General features: G+C 32.8%; 1 protein-coding gene across 6 annotated transcripts; it reads left to right on the forward strand.

Annotated features, from left to right (window-relative positions):
- Positions 1–1,777: 1,777 nt before the first annotated feature.
- On the forward strand, positions 1,778–24,700 carry LOC105319706 (transmembrane protein 45B). 6 transcript variants are annotated; one of them, XM_034475672.2, is made up of 3 exons: positions 1,795–1,935; positions 15,891–15,989; positions 21,489–24,700. In XM_034475672.2, exon 3 carries the CDS (start codon positions 21,549–21,551, stop codon positions 22,425–22,427), a length of 879 nt encoding a protein of 292 aa, XP_034331563.1. In that variant the 5' UTR covers positions 1,795–1,935; positions 15,891–15,989; positions 21,489–21,548; the 3' UTR covers positions 22,428–24,700. The 6 variants fall into 6 exon arrangements, with proteins under 6 accessions (XP_034331564.1, XP_034331563.1, XP_011415644.1 ...); XM_034475673.2 differs by lacking the exon at positions 15,891–15,989 and having other exon boundaries at positions 1,778–1,935; XM_011417342.4 differs by lacking the exons at positions 1,795–1,935; positions 15,891–15,989 and adding an exon at positions 17,797–18,234.
- Positions 24,701–25,362: the final 662 nt, after the last annotated feature.

Here is a 25,362-nt window from a genome sequence, read left to right on the forward strand (position 1 = left end):
GAAGGTATGTCATGAACTTGACCGAGGGTCAGTTGTGCAAGTTCAAGGTCATTCTTAAAATAAATGCGTAACTCCTGTCTAGGCCATATCTTACAAAGGGAAACTAAAACGTGACACAATGATTGCTTGTGACATGTAAATATGTCCTGGTCTTGAGCCTTGGTCGTTTGTGCAAGTTCAGGGTCACTGTTATATAAATAGTGCCTGTTTGGGAGGGTTACAGTTGAAATTGCTTCGCGTCGGTTGACAATGGTTTCCTCGGGGTGTCAATTTCAACTGTTATCCTCCCAAACAGGCACTATTTATTTTATCATACTGAATGTCTTAATTTTTTTACTGATTTTATATAGAAATGACGTGAATCCACGGCGAACCGTACGCGCATAATTCAGCGCATGTAACAATTCGTTGTGTTGCTAACGCTGAGGGTAATAGAACGGATTATCAACTGCGTCTAAACCAATCAGATATCAGTATTTAACATGAGAGTATAATAAATGAAAAATGGTGCATCCATTACTTTCCAATAGAAAAATACTTGAATTGTTACATATTCTTAGTGGAGAGTATTATTTATGAACACAGTATGTCTAGTTACTGTTTCTTGTCATGATGACGAGAGAGAGAGAGAGAGAGAGAGAGAGAGAGAGAGAGAGAGAGAGAGAGAGAGAGAGAGAGAGAGATGTCATGATGACAAGAAAGTCATATATTTTCAGTTGTAACCTTTTTGATAACAAAAGTGTGTATGTTTGTCTGTTTCATCCAATGTTCGTGTCCTGCCGATCTGAACATTGTTCATTTCTGGATTTTCATAACCAAATATCGTATGTTTATGACCCCTCTGAACATATAGTGAAATATTTACATTCTACTGTGTTTTTCCATTAAATTCCGTGATGTTTAAATGCCTCTAAATGCAACAAGTAGTCAAAGGTCAAATTGACGAGTTTTATTATGACGTCACAAACGTTGAACGCTGTAAACTGCAACGTCACAAGCGAAAATCAAAGTTCACGCTTGTGGCTGTTACTGTGGCTCTTCCATTAATATTAACTTACCCTTAGGATCAGAGAGGAATTTTAAGGTATGAATCACATTTGCAGAAAAGGCAAGAAGTTAAAAAAATGTAAATATAAGCATCAAATCATGATTTTTTGAAGTATACACTCTCATAACTGCAGCGGTGTGTGCATACAAATTTTCATAACGCGCTAACGCGCGTTACTCAATTTGTATGCACACACCGCTGCAGTTATGAGAGTGTATACTTCAAAAAATCATGATTCAATGCTATAACAACATAACTTATCATGAAAATTTTAAGAAATTTCATGAAATTGAAGCTGTAAACTAAATGTCCCATAAGTGTACTTTGCGATACAAGTTAAAAATTCAGTAAGGAAATCGCACAATTCTTAATTACCCCCTATTACCTCGGTAAACACACTTATCCCTCGGACCCCCCCCCCCCTCCGGTAAAAATGATGAAACCAAAATGGACCCTATAAATGGGCGCGTCTTTTAACCACAATGATCCACAATGAACCGCGCTATAGATAAATTCGTGCATATTTTCACGCATTTTTTTTTTTTTGCATTCATTCATTCACACAACCATTACATGTATATCTCATTTATTCATTCAGCCAATCTGTCATTCTACTGTTCTATATCTCCCATTATTTAGTCTTACGCGATTTACCAAATCGAACGGTTTTATTTAATTTCTGCAAAACTGACTTGGCATGTACATGTATCCATATGCCATCGAATCTTAAATTAAGATCGGGCTCTGGATTCCAACAAGTTTCGATCAACTCCGGTAACTTCATGAACTTTTGTGAAGTCTGTGATGCATGTCACGTAGACTCAGATCGGGTGGATATCTGGGACGGTTATATCATGTCTGAATGAAACTATCATACCTGTATTGAGGTAAGCATTCTTCTTTTTAATATTTGCCTAGTTTTGCATTTTTTATCTTCCAGTTAGTTTTGTTGAACAGTCGGTGGGTAGAATCACGGGACTTGTCATCAAAGCATGATACATTTATAGGCCTGTAACGTAGTAAACAACATCTATTTATAAGCTTCGCAAGCGACAGGTCATATATGTTGTTTACTATTTACCGTCATAGATAAAACTATCAAGTCCTGTGGTAGAATACGGCAATCGTTCCGGGCAGGTCTATTCGCCGGAATGGCGATGTAATATACGTAGTGACATGTATAAAAAGGTCGATAACTTGTGTTGTGTATAAGCTATCGTCATTCGGTTTTCAGTTTTTTCATCTATGGATATAGGGCTATCGAAATATATAAAAATATTTTAGATAATTAAATGTTTAATATGCAAAACCTTAGCCGGAATGAGCTATGGTCATAAAAAATAGGCGCCGGAATGAGGTAGTCGTCTTAATAAAACAGTTAATATCTCAAAAAGTTTTTAACATTTTTTCATTCGGACACGATTTTTTTAATTATTACGACCATATCTTTGAAACATGTAAAAATTGAATCCATGTGTTTTGATTTGATATATAAAACCTTTGCCGGAATGAAATTTTTTCGTTGAAAAAGAATGCCGTTATCGTGCAGTCATTCCAACATAATCACCTGTATTGTTAATACCATCGAATATTTTTTTATTCGGTAAAGATTTTTTTCATCCTGAGATATATACCTTTCAGAAAATATATAGTTTTGTATGATAAAGTAATATTAAATGCTCAAAACCTTTGCCGGAATGAGAATTTTTCACACAAAATTTACAAATCTTAATCGATTCACTCAGGTATCGCTCAGGTAAAGAGGCCATAATACAAAGAGGTGTGAACAACGCCTGTAATTAAAACACATGTACAAGATGAACTCTTCAACATAGACCATCTATAGCATTAAGTGTTTAAAATACAATATTTCTTAAATATAAAAATATATATAAATATGCAAATTTAACATACCCATATAAATGGTGGTTATTAGAATTAATAAAGTCATCATGTCGGTCATTATAAATAATTATCTATAATTGCTTTGCTGAATTTAGTAGGACAGTACCAAGCTAAAAAAAAAAATAGCTGTTTGTCCATGTAAGCCGTGATGATGATTTAATTGTTTAAATATCAAAGTGAATAAGAATGTACCAAAATTAAATATATAGAAGCTGCTTGCCCATGTAAGCCGTGATAATTAGGATCGAATGATGATTTAATTGTTTACATCAAAGTGAATAAGAATATACAAAATTAAAGCTACATAGTTAGAAGCTGCTTGTCCATGGAAGCTGTGATATGTAAAATTTATGGATAATTAATTGCTACAATTAAGCATTGATAATGAAATATCTCGATGTTCATTGCATGGTTGAAAAGAAATTTAGAATCATATATAAACCCCTGTTAAAGTAAAACTCTTCACCTGCTATTATCAACCTGCTTCTTACAAGTTATAATAGTGCTCTCAAAAGTGCGTGATCTCTTGTGAAATTCTGTGTTTGTGTTAAAGTGAAAAAGTGATTGATATATTGTGAAATTGTGAGTTTACGTTCAAGTGAAAAAGTGCGTGATATATTGTGAAATTGTGAGTTTGTGTTTAAGTGAAAAAGTGCGTGATATATTGGGAAAAAGTGTGTTCAAGTGTGTAAAATGTCTGTCTTATTCGTGGGAGATTCGCAGCTGAAGTATCTTCACCATGTTCAGCTGGAGGACAACACCGCCGTCCGTTGTACATCAGGATTTCGCGTAGAACAGATGTGGGCCCTCTTCTCCGGAATTGTCAAAGACCACGACATCATCGTCCTTCATGCCGGAACCAACAACGTCCCCAGGGAGGAACCATCGACAACTCTTCACCGATACCAGCACCTTCTCAAGATCATCTGGACATCAAACCCAACAGCGAGGATCATAGCGTCTAATGACCGGCAGTTCAAAATAGACGCAAATATTTAATTGGTAATAAAAAAACAAAATCCGTTTGATTAGGTTATAATAAAAAATATGCAGTAACATTATTTACTAAAGAATCATGTCAATGTCCAGCCACGGGTACCTGTTATCACATTTTGGCAGCGCGAATCACAATGGGGGACAATATTTCGGAAACAAAGAAAACAATTAATCTTAAGCAGTTGTCTAAGAATAGTTTGAAACGTAACGATAAAAAATCCGGTAGGAAAAAGCCGCGACCGAATGATTGCGACAAGGAAGTTATACCAGCTCCGGATTCCACCGCCGCCGCGTTAGAACAAGAGGATGTTTGCGACGACATTCCCGTTAAAAAAATCAAATTAGAATGTAAAGAGGGTTCCGATAAGGGTATTCAAGACGAAAAATGGGTTTCTGGACTTAAAGTTTCGCACAAGGAAAATATTTTAGATCCAAAAGGGTGGTTATGTTCCGATATTGTGAATTATTCATTAGATATAATCAAAAAGCAGTTTGAACATATACATGGGTTACAGTTAACAAATCTTGCACCAATATTTGACGTACAAACTAAATCATGGAAATGCGATAAAAAATTTGAACATACTCAACCACCTTCAGTTCAGATACATCATACGGGTAGAAGTCATTGGGTAACATCTTTTCAAAATAACAGTAATGAAATTTGTATTTTAGATAGTCTTAGCAAGAGCAAGAACCAAACAGTAAACACTCCATCTCTTGAAATTCAACTTTCTCTTATTTATGGGCGTGATAACACTTCAATACCTATTAAGATTTTAGATGTCCAACAACAGGAAAATAGCTATGATTGTGGACTTTTTGCAATTGCTAATCTTGTAGAATTTTGTTTCGATCCCGCTCATTCATTCCAAATTAAAACCTCTTTCAAAGCAGAATATATGAGAAATCATCTTATTGTTGAATGTTTAGAAAATGGTAAATTTACAAAATTTCCACAGAATTCATCACAAATTTCTGACACTTCAGATTTAAAACATAAGATTGTAACAATTCAGTGCTGTTGTTCTTGTGGGTTTCCAGATTGGGTGGATGAAATGGTAGGTTGTGATTTTAAATTAGGGAAAAAACTTTGTAACGTTTGGAAACATTCAAAATGTGCTGATGTAAATAATGATTGTACAGATTGGCTTTGTAACGACCATTGTCGTGAATAAATTTGAGAAATATGTGTTGTTTTATTGGAATGTGTTGTTTTAATAAAGTCCCGTTGTGTTTTTAAAATTACAGGCGTTGTTCACACCTCTTTGTATTATGGCTTCTTTACCTGAGCGATACTTGAGTGAATCGATTAAGATTTGTAAATTTTGTGTGTAAAATTTTCATTCCGGCAAAGGTTTTGAGCATTTAATATTACTTTATCATACAAAACTATATATTTTCTGAAAGGTATATATCTCAGGATGAAAAAAATCTTTACCGAATAAAAAAATATTCGAGGGTATTAACGATACAGGTGATTATGTTGGAATGACTGCACGATAACGGCATTCTTTTTCAACGAAAAAATTTCATTCCGGCAAAGGTTTTATATATCAAATCAAAACATATGGATTCAATTTTTACATGTTTCAAAGATATGGTCGTAATAATTAAAAAAATCGTGTCCGAATGAAAAAATGTTAAAAACTTTTTGAGATATTAACTGTTTTATTAAGACGACTACCTCATTCCGGCGCCTATTTTTTACGACCATAGCTCATTCCGGCAAAGGTTTTGCATAGCAAACATTTAATTATCTAAAATATTTTTATATATTTCGATAGCCCTATATCCATAGATGGAAAAACTGAAAACCGAATGACGATAGCTTATACACAACACAAGTTATCGACCTTTTTATACATGTCACTACGTCTATTCCATCGCCATTCCGGCGATTAGTCCTCACCAATCGTTCCTATACTACATGTGGTACCTAACTAGGAACGTATATACACGATATATTGGACTTACTAATATATACGTCCCAGTACTCTACCCCAAAATGGCTTAAATTAATTAAAGTTCATGGCCGGATTTAATTTGTTGATTTGTGGAACTTATTCATGTTATTGGTGGTGAAATAATAAAAATCTTTTTTTGTTTTGTCAGGGACGTATATACTAACTTAGTATAAACGTCCCTGGTTTTGTGGTATAATTTCATTGGTTTTATTGACCGTCGAATTTTAATCGAATTGAAGAACAATTTCTCAGATTGACATGAGGAAATGAGGAGTGAAATTGAAGTTATAAAGTACGCCGTTAAACTGTTTCAACCTACTTTATATGAGTCTTCTGACTCTTTTTTAGCTATTGAATTTATTTTGTTTATTGTTTGAAGTTGAGACAAATTTGTTCTCTTTAGGAAAAAAATTTAAACATAACATTGAGCGGCTTAGTACATTTTTATGTGTGAGCAATTGTGATGTCATCAAAAAAGTTTATTATGTGTTACAAACAGATTATAAATGATTCATATTTCATAATCAAGTCAAATTCTTTGATTTACAGTCAAAAAATTAAGTCATAATGATATCAACTGTGTAAAGGGGTATTTATCAGTGAGAGTTCTTTCTCATACCAATACCTACAATACTTTGATTTTAAAAGACCTGATTGATCCAAAACATTACACTTTTTTAGTGCTCGGTAAGGAATTAGTTGTGTCACCGAGGGGAAAGGGCACCATAGGATAAGGGGAACTAACTTGTATAGGCCCAACCCAACAGACAGGGGGTCGGCCTATAGTTATTAGGCTTGAATTGACCGTTAAGTCAAATATGCATAGAGCTATAACTCGAAGGCAGGTTTCACAATTTATTAATCAAGTGATTTGAATTCACTATGAATTATCATTTATTGACTGTCCACCCGAGTCTGTCAGTAGACTAAGAAACATAGAGATAAATTAAAAGAAATTATATTGTTGTTTTGTTGATTACAGAAAAGCGTTTGATAGTGTGAATAGAAACAAGTTATTATACAAACTTGCTACAAATGGAGTCACGGGAAAGTTGTTAAGTATTATTAAGCATATTTATTGTGAGTTAAAATCATGTGTCAGATATAAGTCTGAACTGTCAAATTATTTTTCGTCAACAACTGGACTTATGCAAGGAGAGGCTTTGTCGCCTTTTCTTTTTTCATTATATATTAATGATTTTGAAATGGATCTTATTCGAAGTTGTTGTGAACCTGTTGACTTCAGAGACCTTTCGCTTTTTCTTTTAATGTATGCTGATGATACTGTGTTAATAGCTAATTCAAGGGAGAGTCTACAGGGTATGTTGAATCAATTGTATCAATTTAGTAATGATTGGAATATTGGTGTGAACACAGATAAAACAAAAATAGTTGTTTTTCGACATGCGGGTAGAATGTGTAAAAATGATTTTTGGACCTATGACCAAAAGCATGTTGAGGTTGTTAATTGTTTCAATTATTTAGGAATCAATTTGAATTTTAATGGGAATTTTAATGTTACACAGAAAACAATTGCAATGCAGGGTAGGAAATGTATGTTTGGTATTCTAAAACTATGTAATGAAACTTATTTAAATATTGAGACTAAATTAAGCATTTTTGACACCTATGTATCTAGCGTTCTTAACTATGGCTCCGAGATATGGGGTTTTCATTCTGGTGATGAAATAGAACGAGTTCACACAAATTTTTGTAAAAGAATTTTGAAAGTTAAAAAATGTACGTCAAACTTTATGGTTTATTCAGAGTTAGGTCGTCTACCTATGAGTATTTTACGTAAATTGCGTATCATTAAGTATTGGTTGAAATTGATTAAAACAGAAAATTGTATATTACGCAATGTATATGAGGAAATGGTCTCACAGTTGACACCAAATACATGGTGTTTTAATGTCAGAGAATTATTAGTATCTCTGGGTATGCATGAAGTCTGGCTTTCACAAAATGTGGCTAACACTAATGTTTTCTTAAAAATTGTAAAGCAGAGGTTGTCTGATTTTTTTATTCAGGAAAGAGACGCATTTTTCGAGTCATCCTCTAAATGTTTATTGTACAAGTATCTGCCTGACACTTTTTCGTTACAATTTTATTTGAGTAAAAATATTCCGGAAAACCTTGTTGTCCTTTTAACAAAATATAGACTGTCATCGCATATGCTTTTGGTAGAGCAAGGCCGTTATAATGGAACTGTCAGATCGATGCGTATCTGTAAATATTGTAATTTAGGTGAAGTTGAGGATGAATTCCATTTCATACTTATCTGTCCATTTTATAAAAGTCTACGGGTATTGTATTTAAAAAAATATTACTGGTCTCGTCCTTCAATGTTTAAGTTAGTTCAACTCCTTGCCATTCATAATCGCAAACAATTGTGCCATCTCGCAATGTTTCTGCGTGAGGCAGGTAAAAAACGGGATGTCGGATAACTAGTACATCCAACTGATGTATTATTACTATCACTAGTATTATTAATATTACTATTATTATCATTATTATCATTATTATAATCATTTGATTTATTGATTTATAGGGTCTCTCCTCCTATGAATGTACATGTATGAATAATATTTTTTTAGAATATTGTTTAACGTCAATAGCGAACTGTTTGATTTTGATTGGATAGAGTGTAGCATTATATATTTATAATTATGTACATATGTTTCAACAGCTTATAATTCATTTGAATTTAGCCAATAAACAATACAATACAATACAATACAAATTTTAAATCTGACTCATTTGGAACAATTATATTGACTAATTGGGGATAATTAGCAGATCAGACTGACCTCACTAATTACTTGTCATCTGGCATGAGCAAACTCTAAAACACATATGTTACACAAAATGACATACCACATGACATTTGCTTAGTTTATTTTGAAAAATTTAACTATTTTACTATGAATTTAAGTTATTATTAAAAGAATGGGCACAACACATGCTTATTAGAAGGAAAAAATTGTCCGGTGAATTTATGTCAGATCCATGGCAAAACCAAATTGAAAAATTTGACATTGAAATTAAATGATAAAATCTCCAATGACAATGTTCATATAAATTGAAAATGTATTTTGAAATTTACATCTTCATTCATTTGTGGCAGATTTTGTATTTTTGTGGAAAACAGTTAAGAAAGAAATATTTAGATTTTGCTAAATCATTTTACATGTAATTTGAATATCTTGGTAATAACCAAATTTTTGATGATGGAGCATCTGATGTACTTTATTCTAAGGTTACTTTATTGTTAACCAGGTTTTCCAACGGAAAAATCTGGTTATTGAAATGGTGAAAATGGTGGGCAGGTGGCTGCCAAAAGGGTACCCTCATTTGTCGGATAACTCCTCATACAGTTTTCAAGATAGGAAGTTGTTCTTTTGCAGATCAATTGTACATATATCAGAGGTGTGCATATTGGTAGGATTTTGATTTCTGAAAATTTATGAAAAAAATACTAGCTTTTGAACTTGATTACCGGGATGATTATGTTAAGTAGTTCTAATTCAACTAGGATAAAAAAAAAAACAGCATGCGGGTGCATTCTTATTTATTTGTATATTTTAAACCAAAGTTCTCCGATCCATGGGGGGGGGGGTAGGGGGGGATGTGTCTGATGTGTGGTGAAGTTGCCCTCATTAAGATAAAAAATAGGATAAGTTTAATGCAAGATATGTTAAGATTAGCTCAAAATACAGAAAAAACTGACACGTGAGGATCGATCTAGAGCATCCTTTGTCCAGATACAATGTAACTCCTCTTACAGTTTTCAAGATTTAAATTCAGTTATTTGCATTAATCAATTGTACAAATATGCACCATTGAGATACGCATCATACATGTACTTTGATTTTTTTATAAATCAACAATTGGATTATTGATACTACATGTTCATACAAAAGAAAGTCCGGTTTGCTGTCACATTGACTGAATCCTCTTGTTTATCTTTTCCTCAGGAGGACGTCAGATATTTTTGTTCATAAGTGAAGGACAGGCCTAGCCTTAACTACATAGGACACTCTCTGATGTTCCTTTTACTTTCTAGAATATTCTAGAAAAGTAAAAAATAACTAGACACGATCTCGTTGCGAGCAACGAGGAGGTCTTCCGTTCGATTTTTAGAATGAAATATGACATCATCGACTTTGATTTTCGACAGCAAGCATGTTATGGAAAAGGAGTGAAGTACTAATGCTTTATTGTATTGTTTTTGTATACGTTCTCTTGCTTTTTTAACCTAATCTAGCTTTAATAACCTTTCACAAAATGGCTCTCATTATAGGGCTATAGATAAAAGATTTTAGAGCTCTTTGATCACCTAATTTAAGGGGCAAGTCCCTTTTTCTTGGATTCAAATGAAAGGACATTTAATTCTGAACACATTTTGTCAGCAAGTGTTTAGAAAATTTTTGGCCCCTAAAAACCCTTAATTACGTAACACATGATAAAATCATTACATTGCTTGAATATATAACTATAAGATAAACACATTTGCTTCTATAACATTTCACAAAATATTTCTCAGTAAAGGGCTACAGATTAAAGATTTTAGAGCCCTTTGGTCCCCTTTTATTAGGGGCCAGCCCCTTTTTCTTGTTATGCAATGAAAGGTCATTAAATTCTAAACAAGTTTTGTTCAACACATGTTTAGTAATTCGTTACCGTTTTGGAGATAGATGAGAAAGAAGGTTTTAGGGGCCGGTCCCTTATCTCCTTTTAGGGGCCGTTCAACGAAATTTTGACGCTTGCAATTTGTTGAGAACATCATTTTGAACAACTTTTCTTTTATACTGCATTACAAAATAGTTTCCCTTTCTCAGATAAGGGTGATCAAATTTTTTGACTTTTGGCCCCTAAAAACCCTTAATTACGTAACACATGATAAAATCATTACATTGCTTGAATACAGAACTATAAGATTAACACATTTGCTTCTATAATATTTCACAAAATATCTCTCAGTAAAGGGCTACAGATTAAAGATTTTAGAGCCCTTTGGTCCCTTAATTTGAGGGGCCAGCCCCTTTTTCTTGATTTCAAATAAAAGGTCATTTAATTCTACACAAATTTTGTTCAACAAGTGTTTAGAATTTCGTTACCGTTTTGGAGATATATGAGAAAGAAGGTTTTAGGGGCCGGTCCCTTATCTTCTTTTAGGGGCCGTTCAACGAAATTTTGACGGTTGCAATTTGTTGAGAACATCATTTTGAACAACTTTTCTTCTGTACTGCATTACAAAATATTTTTCCTTTTTGAGATATGGGTGATCGAAATTTTGGACTTTTGGCCCCTAGAAACCCTTAATTACGTAACACATGATAAAATCATTACATTGCTTGAATACAGAACTATAAGATAAACACATTTGCTTCTATAATATTTCACAAAATATCTCTCAGTAAAGGGCTACAGATTAAACATTTTAGAGCCCTTTAATCCCCTAATTTGAGGGGCCAGCCCCTTTTTCTTGATATCAAATAAAAGGTCATTTAATTCTACACAAATTTTGTTCAACAAGTGTTTGGAAATTCGTTACCGTTTTGGAGATATATGAGAAAGAAGGTTTTAGGGGCCGGTCCCTTTTCTCCTTTTAGGGGCCGTTTAACGAAATTTTGACGGTTGCATTTTGTTAGGAACATCATTTTGAACAACTTTTCTTCTGTACTGCATTACAAAATATTTTTCCTTTCTGAGATATGGGTGATCGAAATTTTGGACTTTTGGCCCCTAAAAACCCTTAATTACGTAACACATCATAAAATCATTACATTGCTTGAATACATAACTGTGAGATAAACATATTTCCTTCTATAATCTATTACAAAATATCCCTTGGTGAAGAGCTATGGGCAAAAGACTTTAGAGCCTTTTAGGTCCCTAATTTTAGGGACCAGCCCCTTTTTCCTGATATCAGCCGAAAGGTCTTGTTAATATAAGCCTTTTTTACGTTACATGTTTTAATAAAATATTTTCCAGAAAAAAGATAAAGAGAGAAAAGCAAAAAAATTTACGACGCTTTTTTAATGTCAATTTTCGAGCCCTAGCGAGCTTTGGCGCCAGAAGTGTTAAACTTACAATATAACAACCATGCAAAACTTCAATCTTTCCTTTACCTACCGTAGAAATTTGAGCTTAATATCTCTTATACTTTAGGAGAACGACAGAAGACAAAATACCCACATAAAAATTAGAAAAATCTCAATATCTCAAAAACGGATGTGACGTCATCAACACAAATTTTTTTTAATCAGGTTCAGACCAATATCTATCATATCTGAAACTTTCATTGAGATCGGCCGAGCCGGTTCTGAGAAATCGCGTGCACAAAAATAGGAAGAAAAAAAAAAATAATAACTAGACACGATCTCGTTGCGAGCAACGAGGAGGTCTTCCGTGCGATTTTTTGAAGGTTATATGACCTTGACTTTGATATTTGACCCTTTATCTCCTTATTGGGGCAACAAAAAAAAATTGATGGTTGAATTTTATTAGGAACATCATTCTCAGCATTTAATTCTATATTGATTTTCAAAATAATGTTTTTTAAAATATTTGTTCTGTTTGAGGTATGTTATCAAAGTTTGGTACTTCTGGCTCCTTAAAACCCATTAAAACCCCTAAATACGGAACACATGATAAAATAATTATAATATGTTGTTAAATAAATGTGAGATGAACATTTTTGCTTCCTAAACATATAAGTGATATAACAAAACAATTTTCAGTAAAGTGCTATGGAAGAAAGACTTTAGAGCCCTTTTGGGCCCCTAAATTGAAGGGCCAGCCCCTTTTTCTTGGCATCATACGAAAGTTCTTTTGATATTAAACATATTTTGTTCAACAAGTGTTTAGAAATTCTTTGCCGTTTTTGAGCTATCTGGGATATGACGTTTTAGGGGCCAACCCCTAATCTCCTTATTGGGGCCAGATAAAGAAAATTTTATGATTGAATATTGTTTAAAACATCATTCTAAACATCTTTTATTCTATATTGCTTTTCAAAATATTTGTCCTTTTTGAGATATATTCGATGGAAGTTTTGGACTTTTGGCCCTTTAAAACCCCTAATTACGTAATGCATAATAAAAAATTTATAATGTATAGTTTAATTAGTAAAAGATGAACATTTTTGCTTCTTAAACACATGACAAAATATTTCTCAGTAAAGTGCTATGGAAGACAAACTTTAGAGCCCTTTTTGGCCCCTAAATTGAAGGGCCAGCCCCTTTTTCTTGGCATCATACGAAAGTTCTTTTGATATTAAACATATTTTGTACAACAAGTGTTTAGAAATTCTTTGCCGTTTTTGAGCTATATGGGATATGATATTTAAGGGGCCGACCCCTAATCTCCTTATTGGGGCCAGATAACGAAACTTTTATGATTGAATATTGTTTAAAACATCATTCTAAGCATCTTTTATTCTATATTGCTTTTTAAAATATTTGTCCTTTTTGAGATATATTCGATCGAAGTTTTGGACTTTTGGCCCCTTAAAACCCCTAATTACGTAACGCATAATAAAAAATTTATAATGTATAGTTTAATTAGTAAAAGATGAACATTTTTGCTTCTTAAACACATGATAAAATATTTCTCAGTAAAGTGCTATGGAAGACAAACTTTAGAGCCCTTTTGGCCCCTAAATTGAAGGGCCAGCCCCTTTTTCTTGGCATCATACGAAAGTTCTTTTGATATTAAACATATTTTGTACAACAAGTGTTTAGAAATTCTTTGCCGTTTTTGAGCTATATGGGATATGATATTTAAGGGGCCGACCCCTAATCTCCTTATTGGGGCCAGATAACGAAACTTTTATGATTGAATATTGTTTAAAACATCATTCTAAGCATCTTTTATTCTATATTGCTTTTTAAAATATTTGTCCTTTTTGAGATATATTCGATCGAAATTTTGGACTTTTGGCCCCTTAAAACCCCAAATTACGTAACGCATAATAAAATTTTTATAATGTATAGTTTTATTAGTGAAAGATGAACATTTTTGCTTCTTTAACATATTACAAAACATTTCTCAGTAAAGTGCTATGGAAGAAAGACTTTAGAGCCCTTTTGGCCCCTAAATTGAAGGGCCAGCCCCTTTTTCTTGGCATCATACGAAAGTTCTTTCTATATTAAACATATTTTGTTCAACAAGTGTTTAGAAATTCTTTGCCGTTTAAGAGCTATCTGGGAAAGGACATTTTAGGGGCCGACCCCTAATCTCCTTATTGGGGCCAGATAACGAACATTTTATGATTGAATACTGTTTAAAACATCATTTTAAGCATCTTTTATTCTATATTGCTTTTCAAAATATTTGTCTATTTTGAGATATATTCGATGGAAGTTTTGGATTTTTGGCCCCTTAAAACCCCTAATTACGTAACGCATAATAAAAAATTTATAATGTATAGTTTTATTAGTAAAAGATGAACATTTTTGCTTCTTAAACATATTACAAAATATTTCTCAGTAAAGTGCTATGGGAGAAATACTTTAGAGCCCTTTTGGCCCCTTATTTAAGGGACCAGCCCCTTTTTCTTGTTATCAAACGGAAGATCCTGTAAATATAAATTTTATTTGCTCTATATGTTATGGTAAAATATTTTCAGGAAAGGAGATAAAGAACGAAAATCATTAAAAATTACGTCGTTTTTTTAAACTCGATTTTCGGGTCCAGGCGAGCTTCGACGCCTTTGAAGCCAGACAACCCCAAATGCCTTTAAACACATTTACAATCTTTTGTCTACAATCCCTTAAAATTTAAATTCAATATCTTTTTTCGTTTAGGAGGAGATAGCAGGACAAAATGACCCTCTAAAAATCACTAAAACGTCAATATCTCCTGAACGGAAATGACGTCATTAAAATAAAAAATTATATATAAGGTTTTTATCAATATCTACAAGATCTGCAATTTTCACGAAAATCGGTCAAGTCGTTTTCAAAAAATCGCTTGTACAAAAAAGCGTAAGAAAAAAAAAAAATAATAAAAGGGAAAAAGAAACAAAGCAATAACAATAAGGTCTTCCATTGGAAACGGAAGACCTTAATAAGAATAGGGAAAAAGAAACAAAGCAATAACAATAAGGTCTTCCGTTGGAAACGGAAGACCTTAACTAACTATTCATACATAAAAGTTCCACCATTGACTTGGATGATGATTGACAAAGCTTATTTATCCTAAATATTCACACATTTGCAAAAAAAAATTATATAATTTTATTTTACATGATTCAAGTTTACTACACTGTTGATATGTATACTTTCAGAAACAATTTCAACTTAATGATACCGAGACCCAGGTTATTCGGAGGTCAGGGGAATCAATATTAAAACCATTATAAACTTATAGACCCATATGGAATGCATAAACCTACATGTAAGATCTTATATAGGTATAAATGTTTGTTATAACAGTAGTGCATATATCTTATGAAGAGCTCATTTCTAAATTAAAAGTACATATGCCTCATGAGTGCTTGCATGCATTAATTCAGCCTAAGATTATGTATAGTCTGAGGTGAATTTAAAATAAGAAATAGAAATGGTAAGGCATCATGACCTTTATGATCTTAAAATTAGGTGATTTAATACCTATAAATTCTGTCACACTTGACTGAAGATTAAAAGTTTAGATTTAAAGACTAAAAGTACCGGTACTGGTAGTTTTTAGCCTTTTAAGATAGAAAAATGTCCCCTCTGCGGTAAACACAGCTAACTACTGCATAGAAACGTGGTTTAAAAACACAGCAGCAGCTAGCATACAAATTGATATTGCAAAATTTCTTTTTCTGTTGTGTGTGTGTGTGTATGAGCAAGTGTGGTCACGTAATTTAAATCCGTATACAAAATACGCACAGTGGCGTTTGGTGGACTGTGGACAGGCTAGCAAACAAAAGTGTCGTGTTTATATTTTTATTTCTCTCTTTTCTTCTCCAACTTTTGAAGGAAATCTTGACCGAGTCTCATAAAGGAAATGTCACTGACAGTAAATGTTATGATTTACTCGCAGTCAGGATTAAAACATTGATGACAAAGAGAAACAATGTAAGTTGTAAATGCTTGTAATATATTTGTTTATTGCTCTATGGCTATCAGTTGTACAGATATGATTCGAATTGAACTTAAATTGTGTCTAAGAAAAAAAGTATCTGTTTTCAGAATTAGACCGCATGATTGTTGATATAATATTAATCTTAAATTTACTGGCTTATCAAAGCTGCATTACAGTAATTCAGTGAACCTATCAGTATGGACTTACATGTGCTTGTAAGTTATTGTCTTATTTGTCAGTGTTGCTTTAATTGATTTATATTTTTGATTGACAATACATGCGTGGATCCAGAATTTCCAAGGGGGGGGGGGGGGGGGGGAGGGTCCGAATTGAAAGTCGGAGGGGGGCTACACTAATCATCAGAAATCTTAATTGGGGGCAATATAGTATACCTATAGCTCCAACAAAAATCCATACCTAAGAAAAAAAAATATTCCCCAAATCATGAAATTCCTAATACATGGGGGGGGGGGGGGGTGTTCTGAGGCATATTTGCGATAACTTTACTATGTAAATTTAATAAATTTTCATTTTCAAGGGGGGGGGGGGGGGGGGGGTCCTGGCTATTAGCTAGTATAGGTTTCAAAAATGAAATTCTGTTCCAACATGTACATGTACCGTAAATTGTAAGCTTTGGTAGATGTGTATGTTTTCTGAGGATTTAATATTTGTCATGTAGATAAAGAAATACAATACTGTACACAACAAATTGAATCTAATATTTGAAAAAAAATCAATTATATTTATAAAACCCAAGTTGATTAAGAAAAAATAAAATCATATATGTATCAGGTGTATTCACCAACAATACTTATATACACTTTAGAGTATATATACATAATATATACATTGTATTAGATATTTACAACAGATATGTAATTTGATATGGTATCGGCTAGAGGTTTTTTTTAATTAATTCTCTTGCATGGTGTTAGCTAGACTGTAATGAACTCTTAGGTCATTATATAGGACAACCATTTTTTTTGTGCATTGAAAGTCAAACAAAGAATCTATAATTAAAGGAGATTAATTTTCTAGTGGCCAAGTTGTGACGTGACCATACCGGATATGGCCATCACAGTGACTGAAAGTTATGTCAAGATTAACCAACCCCCCCCCCCGTTCCTGTTCATGTTATAATGACCACTGGATATGGTCATCGCAGTGACTGAATGTTATGTCAAGATAACCCCCCTTCCTGTTCATGTTATAATGCCATTATGGTCGTGCCATGTTTTATCCTGGTACGTCCTAGCTGGTATATTTTTGTGCACATTTTATATGTACATGAATAACATCTTTAATTTACATGGAAGAATTTAGAAACCAACTTTGATTTCAACAGAGTTTTAAACTTCAAAATTCATATACATGTATGTAAGTATTCCACTAATATACTGTAGATTCCTTAATTAAACGCGAGGAATTAAATATCTGCGTAAAATCGCGGGAAGCACCCTTCTGTGATTTTAAAATCTCACCATTATTTTCTGAGTGTTGACAACTATATTGCAATAAGAAGAAAAGTTCCAAGTTTGCAATTTTTTCTGATGACATTGCTTATTTTGTATTATAATATAATATATTCACATCAGAGTGGAGATATCACTAGAGAGCATGGGCTCACAGTTAGCTTGTTTTTTATGCTTTTGAAGATATAAGTTAATTACTAAGAAAATGCAAAATAAACAAAAATCTTATACATTTAATTTTAAGTAAGTAGCAATGCATTAAGAAAAATAATGGATGTAGTATAATTCAAGATGTAGATGATAAACTTTGGTAAATCTGTATTGGAGTTAAATGTGTGACAAAAGCTTTTAATTAAGTCTGCAGCAGTGTTCTATTCTGACTAGATTAAAATACTGTTCTTTTCTTATTATGTCATATACCACAAAGCACATCTTTCAATGTTTACCTAGCTGACATTTATAGCCCCAAAAGGGGTGTCAATAATGGGGATGTGGGGAGGTGGTTAAAGGTATTTTGAAATCCCCCAGTGATTTTGTCCAGGTGAATTAGAGATACGTGATTTAAAGCATGAACTGGTCGATACTGCGCGGTAGATAGGTTCACCTCAGAACCCCAAGCTACAAAGCTTCCAGCCAATCTTCAAAGATCTGTGTCTGTTTATCAAACCTACTGTACGAAGTACGAAGTCATCACTTAATTGTACTGTCTCAGGCGACTGCCATTATCTCTCATTGCTACCTGTTTACAGGTGAGAGAAGGACCGAGGTAAGTTTTTCGTGGGTATATATGGTACAGTGATTAGCATGCATGGTGACACAGCTCTTTTATAGGGGGGTGAAATATTTGTCCTTTTCTGAGACCAGTGATCATGATCGGGAATTGAAAGAGAAGCGTGACTCTTAACTACTTAATTTTCGTGACAAAGACATGTGATCTGGGATTTAAACAGGTATGTAGGAGTGATCAGCGTATTCATGATCGGCCTTTAAATACTGAAGGTAAACATTACCCTGCTGGGTGGAGAATTTGAAAGGCCTGAATGAAATTTCAATTAATCCACAGGAGACTTCTGGGACCTGGGTGTTAAAAAGCTGTTACAGTGGCTAAAGTATACGTATACGTTAAAGAAATGCTTCAAAATCATGAATAAACAAAGTTTAATTTTTTAAACAATTTTGTGTAATATGTTAGTTAACTTTAGATTCAATGTTTATAATTAGTTTTTTTAAGATTTATTAACGAATATGATTTTTTACCAAATTTTATTCCTGCTTTTACTCAATATTGTATCATGTTGCTTCAATCAGTGTAACATGAGTTGAGCCTCACATTAAATGAACTTAATTATTTAAAAAAGACAAAATCTTACATTTAATATATCAAGGATCAATCCCACTTGTAATCAAGTTATAATTTAAGTTGCATTACATGTATTCTGGAAAATTTTTGTGAAGATTGGGTTTTAAATTGCATGCCTAGGGAATCAAAATTTCAAAATTTGAATTTTTTTTTTTAGATTATTATGGTATGAATTATTCTATTATATTCAAGAAGATTGGCTAAGGAAGAGAACTTAGATAAGAGAATTTAATGCACTTAAGTTTCAACTGTAAAATAATTATAACTGTAAAATTGGGATCTTATCTAACCCAGCTTTCTCCTCCCTACATCAACACAATTGGACTTCATTAGCTTATATCAGAGTACATGTATTTTATTCTTGTAAGAGTTATAACCCTATATACTGCTATTTAATTAATATCGCTAATATTAAACAGACTTAAGAAAAACAAAGGTTGAATACAGTATAATATCGTTGGCTCTTTATGTCTTAATTAAACAATCACTGGTTTTTGGAAATGAAAAAACAGAATGTTCAATGATGGAGCTCTGTGTATAATGATCAAAATATGTAATGCGGGTGCTACAGGTATCCGTTGGTATACGGTTGACCTAACGAACATTCAACAGGAGCATTAGCTTATACAATGAATATTGATTAGAGGGGCTCGCAGGAAAGTCATTAACTTTCATTCAAGTACATTGTTTGCCTGATAGCATTATTGATTCATGGATTGATTCAATAAAATGTTGACATTTTTTTTTTTTTGTTCATTTTATGCTGAGGTGGTAGAATGGGGACGGCGATACATAAGGTTTCGGCGGTCAGTGATAGGTCGATACTGATTTGCTTGGAATATAGTTTGACTGCAGTCCGGTGTATAGAAATGACTTTTGTTTCCATAATAAAAATTTACAGATATCATACATAATGCAGATTAGAATGATTTTAATATCAATTTTGTGATTGTTTTCTTGTGTTGTTGTTATGATTGAGGTGAGAGGAAGTTGTCATTCATCATCGAAAAACATCCTCACCTTGAGGACTTCTTACCGGTATGTCACTTGCCTATACCAAATGCTTTTGAAAATTGTTTTAATGTATTAAAATAAGATAAACCACACAAAATGGCCTTGACCTTGAATACATACAGGTGTAAACATACCTGACTTTTTTGTTTGTTTGAGATGTTGAAGTCTTTTACATGTTCAGTATATGCCACCTATAAGGCATCATTTGCATATATAACTACAGATCTAATTTAACCTTAACTTGAAAAACACTAGATGCAATTTCATTTATAGCGGCATTAATGCAAAATATTTAAAATTGTAAAATCATTGTATTTAGAAACAGTTAACAGGTTGGAACCAGTTCCCCAAATGGGATATAATAACCCTTTTTTTGATAAATTAGCCAAAATGGGATATAAATTTAAAGTGCAAAAAATGATAATTTTTGATTTTGAAATTTTTTATATAAATCCGCATTAGAAAAGATGAAATGTAACAACTTTTGGTAAACAACCTTTTCTGTAACCGTACTATAATGGAGGTTGATCCCTCAGTATATCCAAAACTTCTTGGGGATCAGTCTTATAATCTAAAGACATATAGAAAAACTTCTTAACCAAATGTTGCATTTGATACACATTAATGCAGATTTATATCAAAAATTTCAAAGTCAAATTTTTTTATTTTTTGCACTTGAAAGCCATATTCTATTTGGGCAATTGGTCCTAACCTGGTTAACACTAAGACATACATGTAAGGAGAAGTAAACATGTTAAATGTGAGAAAATTAATCATACATTAATGCTTCATGTACATGTGTAAGTATAGTTATGTACTTTAAAAATGAAAATGAATATTTTAAAAGTATTACCGGTACTTGTACAATTAAGGCTGTGATGGGTTGGGGTCCAAGCTTGTATATTCCAGGCTTCACAATACACCTTGCCTATTTTTTGGTGTCTGTAGAATTAATTCAAGCAGGTAGAACGTACAAGCTTGTACTTTAATCGTTGTCAATGTACTTTGAAGTTGTTTACTGCAAAAATAACAATGATTTTTAAGGAATTTTACACAGGTATTTTGTTATTTCATCTGAAAGGAAAACATTGTAATACCGTCATGATCATCATAATTATAAATGAAAGCTTTAATTGTTTAATTATTTAAATCGATTACTTAAAAAATATAGTTGTAACAAGAAGAATGCAATGATTTATATATCTACATTAATAAGGTTCAATATGCCATAGTTGTTTACTGGAGCATGTCTGTATTAAAGGGGAAAATATTGTTTTGATTTACCGGTACTTTTTAACTTTTTATATGCCGGATGTCTGTCACGTAATGGTATCACCTACCAAATGCAAGCCAGGTGAATGTGTGGTTGTTGTATCTGATTTATAAGGGGTATGCTTTTGTGTGTTAATGCATTGAGTCGGAAATTTCCACAGATCTGTTGATTGTCCTCGCGGTCTCTGATCATAGCTATATATAACTGGCAATATGCATGTCTCTCTCTGATCACCGGTTTGTAAACAGGTGATAAATGTGTCTTGTTAATAAACATTTTTCACCTCATCAGGTGCTGTACATTTTCAAATCAATATTTTCTAAATGTACAGCTCGACTGTGACTAACTCGATAATTGCTTTTTCACATTTCAGATTTCCATCCTGTGTCAGTTGGCGTTTTTTCAATAGTTTGAAACTGTAGAGAGGGGTATCATGGGAAGTTTTGCAGGACATGCCCTTCCAGGGTCTTTTTTCATTGTGATGTCGGTATGGTGGATTATCTCCATCTTTACGCGATATTTCAAAGCTCTGAAGCGCGACACCAGGTTCAAGAGTTCCGTCACGTTTCCATTCCTCTGCTGTCCTGGGAGACTGCGGAATTGGCCACTGGAAGCCATGGTCAAACTGTTCATGGTGTCCGTTGGGTTCACGCTAGAAATCTACACTGGGACCAGTGATGGAAAATTCACAGCACTTGGCAATGGGCAGCACGCCACAATGTTTTTCTTTTTTGGAATAACTGCTGTAATAGATTTACTTCTCTTCTTCGATGTGCCACTACCAAAGGACTTAGATTATGTTTCAAACATTTTGGCCATCGGAGTTGAGGGTCTTCTTTTCAAATTTCATCTGCATGGCCGAACACATTTGGATGTTCTTCTGCATACGCTTTTGATTTACTCTATAGCCCTCAATGCAGTAGGAATTATTTTGGAAATGAAGTACCGACATAATATCCTCTGTGCCCTGTCCAGGTGCTATGGATTTTTGCTCCAAGGAACCTGGTTCTGGCAGGTTGGCTTCATTCTCTACAATCCATATCCGAACCACATCCCATGGAAACCCGACGACCATGATGATTTGATGATAGCCACCATGTTCTTTTCGTGGCATGTAGCTGCCAATTTCCTTGTCGTTCTATGCATTGGTGGAGTGATAGGCTTCCTTCACCGGCGCTTTGGGGGCTACGCAGGCGAGGATGAGTTCGCTATGAAGCGGTTGATCCACAAAGACTCAAACGGTCAGAGACTGATCTCTATGCACGAGGAGAGTGATAGTGATATAGAATTCCAAAAGCCTGCCAGCAGATAATTCAGGTTCATCCATCACTTAACATTTATTTTAATTGTTATGCAATTTGTTCATATTATTCGTACATCTGCCATCTAGAAAGTCTCCTAGTTACATGCATGTAGAATAAGAAGAATCCAAGGGGGCAGATTGTGGTAACAAAGTTTTGCTTTTGATTTCCATGAAACTGTTTTAAAGTGTGGACTTGTAACAGATATTAGTGTACCATTGCGGTGTTTGTTTAGATTTAGATGTTTCATTATTTCTTTTAAACGGGAATATAAGTTGTAAAAGCTGATTGAGTTAGAAAGTGGTATATTTGTGCAAAAACTTGTCCTTTTATTTTATAGGAAAAAAATATCATTCATTTTTATCTCATCAATAACATACAAAGAAATTTCCTGTTGATTCAGAAAGATACATGATACATTCAAAGTGAAATTTAGTTTTAAAGTCCCAATGTCACATCTCATTGATCAAGCATCAAAAATGCCTAAAGACATACTTTTGTGTACAATTTTGTTGACGTGTTAAAGCAAAAATAAAGCCTGAATTGTTGAAGATTAAATCAATTTATTGCTATTTGCCCCCAGGCACATACCAGTAATCATCTTCGATTTTTTGTTTGTGTTTACCCAATTGTTTAAACGAATTTAAATGTTTTTGCTCCCACTCTATTTTTATTGTTATAAGAATGAATTCCCTTGTCAACCACTCTGACTTTTAAATATTAATATGGTTTTAAAAAATTGAAAGACTTGAATGAAGTTGATGAAAGTCTGTTACACAGTCATGTTATATACCGTTTTCCTGAAATGTGATAAAACCAAAAGATCAAATTTTTCTTTTTACTCTGATTTTTTGCTGTAGAATATATCAAAGAATGTGATTCATTGTTTTTATTTTTTTTTTTAAAGAGACAAAAAATAGTGATTCAGAAGGAAAAAGAAACCAAATTATTATATTCATTGAATCCTAACTTGAACCACAAAGGGAACCTTTAATACATCTTCCCAAATTGAATCCTTGTTTACAATATGTAGTGAATTATATTTTTTCTTCAACATATCACGTGAGGTTGTGATAGATAACGTGAAGATCCAACCACATTGTGATGTTTTCTTGTGAGAGCTATCCCTTCATGTATATACACAAACAAGCTTCCATCCAGGCATTTAAAATATATATATTTATGCAAAATTTACATCTACATGTATATTTTTTATATAGCATAATATTTACAATGTCCTACAGATTTTCTTTAAGTTTTGCCACTATGTGGACATTAATATGTTTATTATTGTTGATGAGGGAGCTATTTATATCAGTATGTATTTTACGTGTACTTGTTCCTTTATTTTGCATGTATTTGAATTTGCCGTAAACATCTTAATTAGTATTCATCTTTTCTCTCCCCTCAAATGTTCAGTGCTAATTATGAAGTTAAGACCCAATACACTACATTCTGTACCAGTTGTGAAAACAAGTTTAACCTCCATATTGGCTCCCCAAACACATCTCCTCCAGTCTAAAAATGATTTGGTCTTGTAATTATAATTTTCTCTTGATAAAATTTCACACCAGTATGTATGTAAACTAAGAGCCCATATTATTTCCATACATTGTTTTTATTTTTGCTCATATGATAGCGAGGATTTTTTCCTTCATTGTGATTCTATTTATTTTATATAATGACGCAATTAAAAACTGAAGCTGGCATTAGACTGGGTTGCCTATTGTCCTCCTTGTCTTTGCAATAATCTACAGAAAAAAAGTCCCATCTTTTAAGGCTTATTTATGTGATTTGTTAAAGCTCCTTAAACATGTTTGTTATTTATTATGGTATTTCTACATGCATACTACACTGTTATATTATAAATGTGTATGGAAAACAGGTGTTCAAGAATATTTTGTTATAGGATTATCATACAAATTATCAATGTATTTAAAGAATAAATACTACATCCAGTTCTGGACAATATGATCTTGATGAGATGTATGTTTATTTATGAAAAGTTCATCAATTTTATCATTTTGTGATTGAAATGAGAAATCAATGAAGAAGGCTTATATCACCTATATTATGTATGGAATTTTATTTATTATAGTTTTTTAGCTAGTGATGAAAAACATGAGGATGTGTTTTATACATGTATGTTGAAACAAATCAATTAGAAAGTTTATATATTCTTTGTTTTTTTTACCATCCAAAATATTTCAATGTTACACAAATCTTCGTTAATATTGCAGCATAATATGAGTGTTTATTGGAAACATCCAGTGTCCAATTTTTTTCATGACATAGTCCAAAAAAATATGAATTGAAGCAACCAACTCTTAGGTATTTTGTTATTTTTCAAGTTCAATTCGTTTTTTTACATGTTTGTATATTGGTACCAAAGTATATTAATGCATGTTGAAAACAAAATGATATTCTGTGTTTATTGTAAACATTCTGTGTCCAATTTTTTCATGACATAGTCCCAGAAAATATGAATTGAAGCAACCAACTTTTAAGTATTTTGTTATTTGTTCAGTTCAATTAAAATTCGTTTTTTACATGTTTGTATAATGGTACCAAAGTATATTAACGCATGTTAAAAACAAAATGATATTCTGTGTTCCTATGTGTTTACATGTTCCTGTATAAAACGTTAAATTTATTAATGTTCCGTTTCAATTCTTGTTACCATAGAGTTTATAATTAAATTTTTCTGACCTCTTTATTTCTGTAGATAATTTGATTAAAACTTGATGACAAAAAATGTATGTTTTTGTTCTTTAATTAAAAAAAAATAGTTTTAATGTGGTATGTGACACTTGTCAATATTCATGTGGATAAAAGTACATTAAAATCGATGTATTTTGACTTGTTTTGAATTTTTATATTTTAAAATATTGGACCAGAAAATTTTGGGAAAGGAACAATTAATAAAACCCTTACGGGATTTGAACT

The sequence above is a fragment of the Magallana gigas genome, chromosome 9 (assembly GCF_963853765.1).
Source record: "Magallana gigas chromosome 9, xbMagGiga1.1, whole genome shotgun sequence".
NCBI lineage: Eukaryota > Metazoa > Mollusca > Bivalvia > Ostreida > Ostreidae > Magallana > Magallana gigas.